The sequence below is a fragment of the Plectropomus leopardus genome, chromosome 15 (genome assembly GCF_008729295.1).
Source record: "Plectropomus leopardus isolate mb chromosome 15, YSFRI_Pleo_2.0, whole genome shotgun sequence".
Classification (NCBI taxonomy): Eukaryota; Metazoa; Chordata; class Actinopteri; order Perciformes; family Serranidae; genus Plectropomus; species Plectropomus leopardus.
The window spans coordinates 30,887,397-30,900,204 of record NC_056477.1 but is presented as its reverse complement, the minus strand read 5'-3'; the positions used below and the strand labels follow the sequence as shown (position 1 = coordinate 30,900,204).

The 12,808-nt window shown below is 41.4% G+C and overlaps 1 protein-coding gene across 1 annotated transcript in view; it reads right to left on the bottom strand.

The window, feature by feature from the left end:
- Nucleotides 1–3,122: 3,122 nt before the first annotated feature.
- pdzd8 (PDZ domain containing 8) overlaps nucleotides 3,123–12,808 on the bottom strand; it is a 56,868-nt gene continuing 47,182 nt past the window's right edge. Inside the window, exons 4-5 of the mRNA XM_042501979.1 lie at nucleotides 8,293–8,455; nucleotides 3,123–8,199 (exon numbers count right to left, since the gene is read on the bottom strand). Coding sequence (XP_042357913.1) covers nucleotides 5,843–8,199; nucleotides 8,293–8,455 — 2,520 coding nt within the window. The 3' untranslated portion in view covers nucleotides 3,123–5,842. The remainder of the gene's footprint in view (nucleotides 8,200–8,292; nucleotides 8,456–12,808) is intronic.

The following is a 12,808-nucleotide window of genomic DNA, read 5'->3' as shown; positions in this document are numbered from 1 at the left end:
ATCAAATGTGGTAAACTCTGAAAACGATTTTTTCTCATAAAAAAAACCCAAAAAAAACCCCCAGATGGATTTTCAGCACCACTGCTTTTTGGTGCATTGAAAACTGAGCATTTCAACTGCTCTTGTTGTTACCCTAAATGCTGTTTCCCAGTACTGACATGCTGGTTAGGGTCTGAACAGAGTAACATGTATGTACAGGTACCCATAGAAATATCAAACAGCTGACAATGTATATGCTTTTCAGTTTGGGGGGAGAAATCCTGCTGGTAATTGCAGGTGCTGGGTAGTGGAAGCCAGCGGAATGAGTTGGCATGATGGGGAAATGTGGGAGCAGACACACTGTAATCAGCCTGTCCATCTCAACACTGGCCTTCAATTACTTTGCAGATGCTCACACAATACCTTCCTGCCTTTCTCTTTTCACTTAGAACACAAACAACTGTGCTTCTTATACAGCAACAAAGGTACAGGGAACTAGAGGGAACTACCAAATCATTTTTTTTTCATCCCATCAGATCTCTCTTTTTTAAAACTAATTTTTAGGTAAGTTTCTTGATACATTTTACTCATTTCTTTTTTCAATTTGCGTGACTTTTCTTACCAAATTGGTCATTTCCTTTTTTTCAAAATCTTTTCTAAAAGAAATTAAATAAATTTGCTCATATTTTAGGATCAAACAACTTGTAAGGGCATTTGAATGTAGCACAAGAAAGCAGATGATAATCCAGGTTTCAAAGGGTTAGCGTCTTCTGTTTAGATTTTTGCCGGTGGCGGGATTGTTGTAGGCATTGGATCACAGATTGAGCCTGTAAAGTTGGTCTGTGTGAGCTGATTAAAGCATGACGCAGAGTGATAAGAATTAATTTCAGCTTGTTTATTTAGGTTATGTACAATAAAGCTTCTTCACATGAGCCTTCTCAAAAAACTGTGCACAACATCCCTTACACACAAACGAAAACAAACACCACGTCGACCTGCTGAAAGCCGTGGCAGGCAGTCATGTTATAAGTGCAGTTTCAAAGGGTGGGCCGGTGTAGGGTGTGTGTGTGTGTGTGTGTGTGTGTGTGTGTGTGTGTGTGGGCGGGGGGTTAGAAAGAAGCGTGTGAGTTCTGTGGAAGAGCGTAACAAAAGCAGCGGTAGCAGCAAAAGCTTCTCAGGCCAAAGGAGAGGTTTAACCTCTTGGGTTCTCATTGGTCCCCTCAGGTTACACGAGCAGACACATGGACACACACACACACACACACACACACACACACACACACACCGCATGGTTTTAAAGAGAAAACGAGAATCACTGACATGGGGATTCATTCCTGATTATCAACTTCATTTCTTACAAAAATATTGCACAAAAAAATCTGGATATACAGAGACTGGAAGAGATTGACAAGTATAGCAGCCAGTAAGCCAATATGTACATGGGCAACATATCTACGACACAGAAAAGAACAGGAAATATGCCTTTGCTTGCCAGGATTCTACACTATGAAAAGAAACCACTTGTTTTAACTGAAAAAAAAGCTAGAATGTGCTGCCTAAATGTTTAAGTTGACTGAATTTGAAAAGACAAGTTGAATCATTACAATCTTACCTCAACTTGTCTTTTCAAATTCAGTCAACTTAAAAATTTGAGGAAGCTCGGAGACTTGTCTTTTTTAAGTTAAAACAACTAGTTGGGTTTTGTTTGTTTGTTTTTTAAGAGTCTGCACTGTAAAAATAAGCTATTTGCTGGGGTAGGTTTATTATGATCCAACTTGTCTTTTCAAATTCAGTCAACTTAAACATTTAGGCAGCAGAGATAATAGCTTTTTAAAGTTAAAACAAATAATTTATTTTCACACTGCAGAATGCAAAAACAACCCAACCAAACAAAAAAAAAAACCCTTTAACTTAAAAAAGTAAGTATCTGTGCAGCATACATTTTTAAGTAAACTATATTTGAGAAGACAAGTTGAAGCATTACCTTACCTTGTCTTTTTAAAATCAGCGGACCTAAAATTTTGAGGAAGCTTGGATGCTCATTTTTTGGTGGGTTTTTTTTTTTTTTTTTTTGGTGGTGTTTTTTTCAATCTAAGTAAAAATGTAAAATTTTGTTTTAACTTACTGTAAAATTTGAAGTTGACTGAATATGAAAAGACAAGTTGAGGTAAGTAATGATTCGACTTGTTTTTTCAAATTCATTCAACTTAAAAATTTTTAAGGCAGTCCGGACACTAACTTTAAGTAAATTTTTTTCTTTTGTACCACTAGCTTGGACAAGTGCTTTGGAGTTACGTTACATTTAAGGAAAAATCTACCCTTAACTAACTCACCTAAATCCTGTTTTACGCAGTTTGGGTGATGTATTTTTATTTTTGCATGTGTTAAAACCTCTATCAGCCTAGTTTTTGTTCTCTGTGCAAGCAGCCACAGAGCACTGTCCATCAGGCTGGGAGCAAGCAATATGCAAACAAATGATATTTTGAGAACATTGCAGGCTGTTAAAGGCTGTTCTGGGGGTACCTTGAACTTGGCGCATGTTACCTCATTTCCTCCCATGCTCATTACAGAACTCATTTTGTGAAGTAGGTCATCAGAGCGTAAGCTCACTAATCCATCCCCAACCACACACCCCCTTGAAATGCATGTGCTGTAACTGCTGCAACAAGCCAACAACAAAAAACGTTGGGCAACTCCAAAACACTATTTAACTGTATTGTTACATGATGTGCCTAAGTGGGGCTGTCTGATTGTCTGGAAAGATGCTGTTTGGATTTTATTTGAGGCATACTGAGGTCTTAAAAAGGATACTCTAACAATCTTCAACCATTTATGTGTCAAAACAATATGGGTAGTATGGCTCTTGAAGGTGTTGGTGGAACTACAGGTTGTACTTCTGCATTTTCGTATTGCCCGCAGTCGCACACACAAAGAGTATACAGCTGATCAAGAGATTTACCCGCCCCTCTCTCTCAAATTTTTACCAAAATCCTACCAAACGGTAAGACTAGAAAGTGCTGATCGAATATAAATCAAGATTATGTTACTGCACTGCCTATTTCTCTCCTAAAATGTTTTCAGAAACACATTTTAACGCCCTGTTTAGCTGTAATAACGAAAGTGTGTGAACAGGAAGTGGGAGCCATACTGCTTCCTGCACAGTCAAAACAGAGGCTGAAAATACAGAGATCAAATGGTAAAACTAAGCAGTGTTGATCGAATAAAAACTCAGATTCGGTTACTGAGTTGCATATTTCGCAAATGTTTTTAGAAACATGTTTTAGCTTCCCCTTTAACTGAAATACAAGATCCAGTTGACTGCCATTGTTTCACATGGACTATTCCAGATTACGTCACCCACCAGCGGGAGGATTTACTGGTCTGGTGCGGCACAGTGCATTCTGGATTTTCTACCTCTGGAGCAAAAGTGGTTTGTTCATGTATCATCAATTTTAAAAGTATTTGTGTCTCTCTGCTGCATGAATAGTCTAGTTTTATTTGAGGATGTTCTTTATATCGGTGAAATCATTTATTCTACGTTTACCAAAATGCTGTTCAACAACCCACAGAGACACCCTATAAAGCTGGTAGGCTGTATGCAGACCACCATCAGCACAGTGTGGAAAACATGTGCCCCTTTATTCACTTGAATCACAATAATCCAAAAGCACAGCAAGGTGCCAACACAGGGTCGTTGGGCAACAAATCTGAAACAGGCTCAACTTTTGCCTCAATTGCAGCATCATCTCCCAAGGTGCTGGTCAATCAAATATTTGCAAATGCAAATTTGCTAATGCATGACTTTGTGACACTAACAGCATATATCTACTTTTCCCCCCACAATTGTCAGGAACAAGATAAAATGCTTGCTTTGTGATTCCTGTTCATATTTTTTTAAAATTCTTCCCTATTGTATTTACAGCTGAGTTGCTTTTTGGCATCTGGTAAGCCATCAAACTCAATCTGTTACTTCAACTGGACCCCTCCAGCCATGTTTCATTGTCTAATTATGTTAACGCAGGGCTGCTTTCCAACACTTACTCTCAACTGAACATCAGCCCTTTATATGCACATTTCCTTTAACGGAGCTCTCCATGTTTGTTGAGCATCACAGTTCTGACTGACTGATACCAAAAGCTCATTTGAATATATCTGATATGTCACTAATTGGCAAAAAAGAATACACAAAGAAAACAAACATCTTTAAAATAGATTTCAAAATTGTTTAGTGTTTTAGGATAGATTTCCATAAAGTATGTAAGAGGAAGATACTGCCTCATCACAACCAATCAGTGGCTCTCTGGGGATGGAAAAGTCAGATGAACAGCTTAGCATTCAGGAGCTGTATCTTGCTTATGATAGAATCACTGGAACAGACTACATTAATGCTTGATGTTCAGCAGAGAAATGAGGGAAGGCAGTGCCAAACAGCCGTATATACACAAACACACAGACAGGACTGAGCATACATTCTGATGGGCAAGAAAACAACTTGTGAAGGCAAATTATCTGCAATAAATCACATTGAAACATCACAAAGCATGGAAATCATCTTCGCGCGCACACACACACACACACACACACAACCAATTAAATAAATGGAGGGAGATTTTCACATCATGAGAGCATTAAAATAACATTCATTCAGAGAGTAAGCAAAAAAGTCAGTGATGTATTTTTCACATTGCATTGCACTAATGAAAGTCTGGATGGGTTGGCAATAGTTGGGTTTTAGAAGTTGACAGGGTGTTCTGAACAAAACATGATTTGGAAAGACCAGAGGAGAGAAAGAAAGAAAGAAAAGAAAAAAAAACATAGTTAATTATACCCCATGATATTAACCTCCCTACACACGCTAAAAATAAATATTTGTTTTGAATCAAAAAGGTTAGTGTTCGGGCTGCCTTGAATTTTCAAGTTGACTGAATTTAAAAAGACAAGTTGAATCGTCACAAATTTACCTCAACTTGTATTTCCAAATTCAATCAACTTAAATTTCTTTTAGACAGACACTAACTTTTTTTAAGTTCAAACAAATAGTTTATTTTTACAGTGCACCCTCCCAGGAGACAGCAAACTGTTATATGGTAAAATATGTTTGGCCCAACCAATACACACAAAAAAAAAGAAAAGAGAAAAGAGAGAGACAAACTATACATATATATGATTCCACTTAGAATTGTGCAGCCGCTGAAATCTCACAGAGCTTTGTAAGCAGGGAGTCACTTTTAAAATCCAAATATATTACAGTAAAAAAAGTGCTCAAAACAAGATATGTATGATAACTTGCAGGGTTCTTAGACAAATGACCTGTTCCACTGAGGTGGATGTTTAAACCTGCTTTTCCCTGGTATAATTCACACTGTTACTGACTCGAATATTTCACCTTCATATGGGCTTGTTACTCACAGAAAACAAATATTCAACAATTACTTTCCTTCTCTAAAGTTAAGTTAATTCAGATGAGTAGACAACAGAAATGTGCACATTTCTTGAGTCCTTCTGTCAAAGCAGTTACAGACAAGACGACAAACTAAATTTAATGCTTACAATGAAGCCACAGAAAAACAAAACTGGAGGATCCACATGCAGCACTACTGAGGGCAGATAAAAGTGGAGCTCTTCCCTTTAAAAACCAGGAGCATGGACACAACATCACAGTGTGCAAAATAAAACATCAATAACATGAATCCTTAGGGAGGAAGAAAAAAAAACTGTGAATCAAACACTGGACCCCAACATAGAAGATATTTAAAATGGCCTGCTGAAACTCCCCAATCTCAAAAAACAAACTTAACATAATTTTGTTAGGAGGCACGAGCCCAAAGCACATGTTCCCCTTCCTTCTCCTTTCTGGTCTAATTCAGTGCAGTGCCTCCACACAGATCTGCTCCTCAGTAATGTCATCCAGCAGCTGCACCTCCACAGGGCTGCATATGTCACTGTCATAGACCTCTGTCCCCATCATGGCCTCCTCCTCAAGGCTTTCTCCTTTGCCTTTAAAGCCTTGCTGCTCTGAAGGAGAGGTGCTCTCCACTGACTCCAAGTCCTCAATGCCTGCCCGGTAGTGGATCATGAGCAGAGTGAGGGCCTGAAGTCTTTCCCCAGACTTGGCCAAGGCAGTACTAATAAGGGCCTTGCGGCGGGCATCTGTGGCCTCCCTCTCCTCCAGCAGGAGGGCATTATTGTGCTCCAGCTCCTGGTCAATTTCCTGCTGCAACTTGTCCAGCATCAACTCCAGCTTCTGGGAGCGCTCATCTGTCGGCAGTCCGCGGTACAGGTCCCGGCCTATCTCCTTCACAGCAATAAACACGCTGTCGTCCAAGCCGCCTTCCTTGCGTACAAGTTTACTGCTACCACTGCTGCCGACAGGCTGCTTTGAGGGGCTGGCGCCACTGGTGTAGGTCTCAGTATCACTGCTCTCATTGTCTGAAGTGTTGGGGGTATGCTTGGGTGACGGCTCCACTACTCCAGGCACCACATCGGCCACCTGCTCAACCAGTCGAGTCTTGGGTACCTGGCGGAGATTGAGCAGGCGGGAGCTGGTGTTGATGATATGGCGCGTTAGGCCAGTGGTGGCCCGGTTAATGGTGGATTTTGCTTCAGGGTCAGCTCCGCGACGTTCAGTTGCTGCCACACAGAAGGGATTTTCAGTGAGGCACTTGTCCTGGCACTTCTTGTGGCAAACGTAGGCGCAGATCATACACTGAGAGGCTGCCTTGGTCCACACCTTCTTCTTGCAGTATTCACACCACGTGGGGTTCTGGAACTGGGTGTCTTGGAAGTTGTGACGAACTTCCACCAACTGCATGGCGCCATAGGCCAAGTCATCTCGCTGTGCAGCAGGGATTTGCTCCCTCTCCCTTAGATCCTCATCATGGAGACTCCCCTCTCGCTCTCTTTCTGGCACCACTCCAGGATACTCTATCTCACCCTCAGCTAAGTAACAGAAGTTCAGAGTAACATCACCATAACACAACTTCTCGTTGAAGCCCTTGTGGGTGCTGAGGCTCCGAAGTGCAGTGCGGCTGACGTTAGCTCTCGGCTCTGGAGGACCCAACCTAAAGGTGCTCTGGTACTCTGCTGAGGATGTGGCCATGCATTCCAGGGCTACATGTTCCAGCTGGAGGCTGACATGACCCAGGCACAACAAACTGCCCAGCTTAAAGGGATCTTTGCACCACAGGGCTACATTAAGGTACTTATGGTTGCTCTCCACCTCAAACACGACAGAGGCCTTGGGCCAGCGTCCTGTCTGGTTACGAAACATGGTTTCTGGGGATTCCCAGAGGGAGTGCTCCTCTAGACTGTCCCGTGTGCTGCAGGAGCTCTCTGAAGCCTTGTCCTTTGCTTGATCAGCTTTGCTGCTACTGGTCACAGCAGAAGAGACTGGCAGCTCATCACTGGACTCTGCTGGCCTGGTAGACTGCTTGGCCTCAGTCTGTTTGACACATGTCTTCTCAGTGCCAGCCTTGTCTTCACTGGCTCCAGTGGTAGGAGCTTTCTCTGGAGATTTTTCAGAAGTGCTGGAGGTGGTAGTCACAGTAGCAACAACAGTAGTATTAGTAGTTGTAACAGACTCAAGGCCTTCCAAAAGACTGGTCTCTGAGGAGGCTGATGTCAACCTTATCTGAGGTCTTGGCGGCACTGGGGGACGAGAAGGAGGAGGTGGGGGAGGGACAGTTGGGCGTTGCAGGCCCTCCACTGGATCACTGTTGGTCTTATGTGGTGAGGGCTTTGGTGATTCTTTGGGCTGGGGCTTTAGTGGTGACTGGAGACCCACCAGGTTTAACTTGCGGTTAAGGATGGGTGATATGGTACCAAGGGGCTTAGAGGCCAAGTTGGCCACAGTCCTTTTGGGGCTTTGGTTTACGGTAAGTAAGGAATCCTCCTTAGTATCACTGGTGTATGAGGTGCCACTGTTCGGCCCACCAGTCTGGAAAGGCTTGGAGTCCACAATCAACTCTTCAAATTCAGAGTCCATGTCTTTGCTGTCGGATATGTCAGAGAGGGTAGTGATGGGGGCTGGGTCTTCCTCGTAACCACCTGACTGAGGAATAAAACCAGTTTCCTCTAGCTGCCCGAACCCTTCTTGAAGAGTTCCGAGGCTTCCAAAAGAGGGAGTCTGATGACGAACAGGTCTCTCATAAAGTACCACCACTCTGTCTCCAGCCTGTTTCAACAATTTGGGCACTTGAACAGAGGATGTCACTTTGACACCTATGAAGACATCAGGAAATAAGTTTTCAATTATATGCAAAGGACTGACAAATAGGAAAAACTGCAGTGGATGAACACATAAACATCTCAAACCTCCGATGGCGATGAGACGATCACCCTTCTGCAGGTCTGCCAGGGCAGCAGGGGAGTTAGGTGTGACTGTCTCAATGCTGACATGAACTGCATCCCCCTCACTGGCTGGAACATGCCTGAACGTCATTCCCACGCTGCCACATGGCCCCTTCATCACCTCCGTCTGATGCATACGTGTAACATAAGAAAACTTATGAAGAAGACCAGCATCAATTTAGAAGCCATACGCCACATATATGTTTCTAATTTTTATAACCATTTATTAGTAGCAGGACTGAAGTGGAAAAAGTTGTTGTAATCTTGTATGATTGGTATTTATGATCATGTTTATTTCTCTTGTACAGTGCAATATTCAGGGTTCCAACACATATTCATAGTCAAAATTTGAAAACTTTTCCATGACTTTTCAAGGACCCATTTTTTTTCTTGCCCTTCTTGCCTGTAAACTGTAATTGTAGAAGCTACGCTATATCAAAAGCTTCAGAAAATAAAATTGCTGTTATGTTGCATTACATTGCACAAAATAAAAGCATTTCAATACTTTTCCAGGTTTTCTATAACAATGAAAAGGTCCAGTGTATAGATTTTTTTTAGGATACTATTTACAAAATGCAACATTTACATTTTGCATTTTGTAAATAGTATCCTTAAAAAAATCATCGTTCATCAGAGAAAAATAGCACATTTTTAAATTAATTTACTTTATGAACCATCACATTTTAAATAGTAAAAAAAAGAAGAAGAAAATCAGTATATGGGGGTCCAATGCTATGCACGCTGCAACAAAGTAAAGGAAACACTGAATTTAGTATAATGGTAGTCTATTAGATTCTCTTACATGTTTGCTGCTAAACGCATGGTGGACAGGGGTATTAGAGGGAGGGGAAGGGACATACACAGTTTCTTTATCCATGCATAGGTTTCAATGAAAACAAAAAATAAAATGTACCCATTACTAAACAAATCTGTTTCCAGGTTAAAATTTAAGTATAAAGTAATAGCTTAATCAGAACAGATTTGCTTTGACTTTATGGACATGTAGAATGTCTATGAAACTTGAAATTTAGAGGTCCAGTGTATAGAATTTACTGGCACTGACTTACTCAGGGGTGGCATGAAGTACAAGCACTGCTGCGGGCACAAATGTCAGCATAGCTGTCATTTACCATTTTTTTTCCACTACCCACACCTACTTTATTACTTACATTGCTGTGGCTTAAAATCCTGTTTATAGTTTGGTTTAACAGATACGTAGACCTAATCACAACACAACACAGTCACACCACACAGATGTATAATACCGCTTCCATACTTTATTAGATAAATTGTTCCTCTAAAAGTAAATATCACATACCAACAAAATTAGAGTGTCAAAATAATAATAATAATTAAAGCTGCAAGCAGCGATGAAGAGGACCTTACACCCCCACGCAAGTCGGGGTTACTGGTGTGACTCCAACTGTCCCGATCTTTAATTTTAGTGAAAGTCAGAAAATGCACGAGTTTGGACCATTAAGTGAGATATTTCACACTGTGTAGTATTATCATTATAATGCATTACTGGCTGCACTGGAGCCCACAAAAAATGTAAGTCATCCTGGTCTACATCATTTGTAGACGAAACCATGTACATTTCATGTAAATCAAACGATAACTGTATTACAAGGTATACTTCCTGTTGCCAGTAGGTGGCGCATTGAGTATCATCGTTAACTGACATGTTGATGTGTTCATGGCTGCAACCTGATCACACCTGTAAAAAATTTGGGGCTAATCGGTTAATGCAAACTGAATTTACAGTAGCTTCCTGTTTGGTGGCGAATACGGCATTGCCACAGCAATAATGTTCATTAAAAACATATGATCTTCATGGAGGCACCATGGAGGTCTTGAAGGAGCTTTTGTTAGAAAGTTTGAGCTGCATGTGGTCAACCTGTAAGGGGATGCACCTAAAAATATAAATCATGTGATTTCTCATTTCCAGTGGGTGACAGTATGTCGATGGGTGAAATGAGCCATGCAGATGTGATCAGGTCTGGACTCTCATCAAGCATGAGAAGTTTGGGGCAGATTGGACAATGTGTGACTGAGGTACTACAACTTCCTGTTTCATGGCGAAACATCGAAGTTGAAAACCTAGCCACACCCACATGGTATGACAAAAACTCAGAAAGTGAATAACTTTTGATGTCCCAGGATATCTTTCATTTCAGTGAAAGTCGGAATAAGCAGGCAGAGAGTTTCAATCCTTCAGTTAGATATTTAATGTGGGGTAATACTTCCTGTGGCCGCTAGGTGGCGCTAGAGACCACATAAAATTCAAGTCATCTTTGTCTACATAATTTGGAAATAGAGCCATGCAGAAATGTTCAGGCCGATACTCTTAGCAAGCATGAGAAGTTTTGGGCAGATAGGATGACGTTTGGCTGATTAACAAATTCCTGTGTCATGGCGAAACATCAGAGTTGGAAACCGAGCCACGCCCACATAGTGTGACGAAAACTCCATTTTTTAAATCAGTTGTTGTGTTACAGGTCTTAAGGTCTTAGAAACCACATTTGAAGTCAATTGGGTGAAATTTGTAGGAGATATACATCAAAGAAGAACACATGGGATTTTCATGTCAATGCCTGTGGCCAGTAGGAGGCGCTTTAAGAAATGGTAATCCTTATCATGTAGATGTGTTCAGGGTGGGACTGTCATCCAACATGTCAAGTTTGGTGAAGATTGGACCATATCCCTCAGAGTTATAAACTTCTTCCTGTTTACCTCCTGGTTCATGGCGAGACATGGAAATGTTTGGCCCATTAGCTCCCCCATCTAATAACTTTTGATTTCCCAGGCCTTCTGAGAGGATTTTTAAATTTTTTAAGTCAATCTGATGAAATCTGTAGGACTAGTTCGACAGGTTATGACCCCTCTGAAAGGCCAAAAATGCACCAAAATTGCACTTTCAATTCAAAATGGCCGACGCCCTGTTGGTTTTAGAGTATGGCTCCAAGACACTTTTTCGTTTGTCTTGGGGTGTTGCATGTGCCTGCCAATTTTTGTAGGTGTAAGTGAAATGGCCTTTGGGGGATCCTCCGTAGAAACTGTCTAGGGGGCGCTCCTGAGCCATTTTTATAGGTCCAAGCCTGAGACCTATAAAATATTGACAAGTTCATCAGTTTTGACAAGGCAGCAAAGTTTCATGAGTTTTTGCACATATTAAAGCCCTCTAAAAGCAAATTAATTTCAAGGAAAAATTAAAGCTGCCAGCAGCGATGAACGGGCCCTAGCACGCCCACGCAAGTCAAGGCTACTTTGGGGACTCTGATGCAATCATCTACTTCAGTGAAACTTGAAACTTGAGTGAGACTTTAGACCCTTGAGGGAGATATTTCACATGGTGAATTACTTCTTTTGGACACACAAAATCTGTGGCATCTTGGTCTACATCATTTGTCAAACATAACATGTAAACTTCATGAAAATCAAAAGGATAGTTGTGGTACTAGGTGTCCTTCCTGTTGACAATAGGTGGCTCAGTGAGTATCATATTAAAGGACATGTTGATGTGTTCAGGGCTGCAGCCTGACCACAACTGTGAAATCTGGGGCCAACTGGTCGATGTAAAGTAAAGTTACAACAATTTCCCTTTTGGCAGCCACCACTGGGTCTCCATGGCAAAAGCATTCATGGAAAACCTATAGTTCAGAGGGAGGCATCATTAAGGTCTTAAAGGTTTTGTCACCAGATTTGAAGTCAATTGGATACAATCTGTAGGAGCATTCCATCAAAGAAGAAAGCGTGTAATTTCCATGACATTTCATGTTGCCAGTAGGGGGCGCTAAAAGTAATGGTAATGGTTGTCATGGAGATGTGTTCAGGGCAAGACAGTCATCAAACATGTGAAGTTTGTTGAAGATTGGACCATGTCCCTCAGAGTTATAAAGTACTTCCTGGTTAATGGTGAGACATGGAAATGATTTACCCAGTAACAACCACACAATGTGACAAAAACTCACAAATGTAATAACTTTTGTTGTCCCAGGCCTTCTCAGAGGATTTTCAAATTGTGAAGTCAATCGGATGAAATCTGTAGGACTAGTTCGACAGGTTATGACCCCTCTGAAGAGATTGAAAGATCGAAAAATTGCAAGACCTGAAAATGGCCAAAAATACGCCAAAACTGCACACTCAATTCAAAATGGCCGACTTCCTGTTGGGTTTAGGGCATGGGTCCAAGAGGCTTTTTTGTAGGTGTTGGGCTGTTACACATGCCTCCCAAGTTTTGTAGCTCTAGGTGAAATGTACTGCAGGGGCCGCTTTGTTGAAATCTGTAGGGGGCGCTACAGAGCCATTTTGGCACATCAGTGAAAAACAAATCATATCAAATATCACATTATAGGGCTTCTGATGTGTGTGCCATGTCTGGTGAGTTTTGGTGGATGCTTTGCCCCTCAAAAAGTGCTTCCAGTTTTATGGCAAATAATGCGTAACTTTGGCAAAAGCATTTGATGAAAACTCAAAAGTG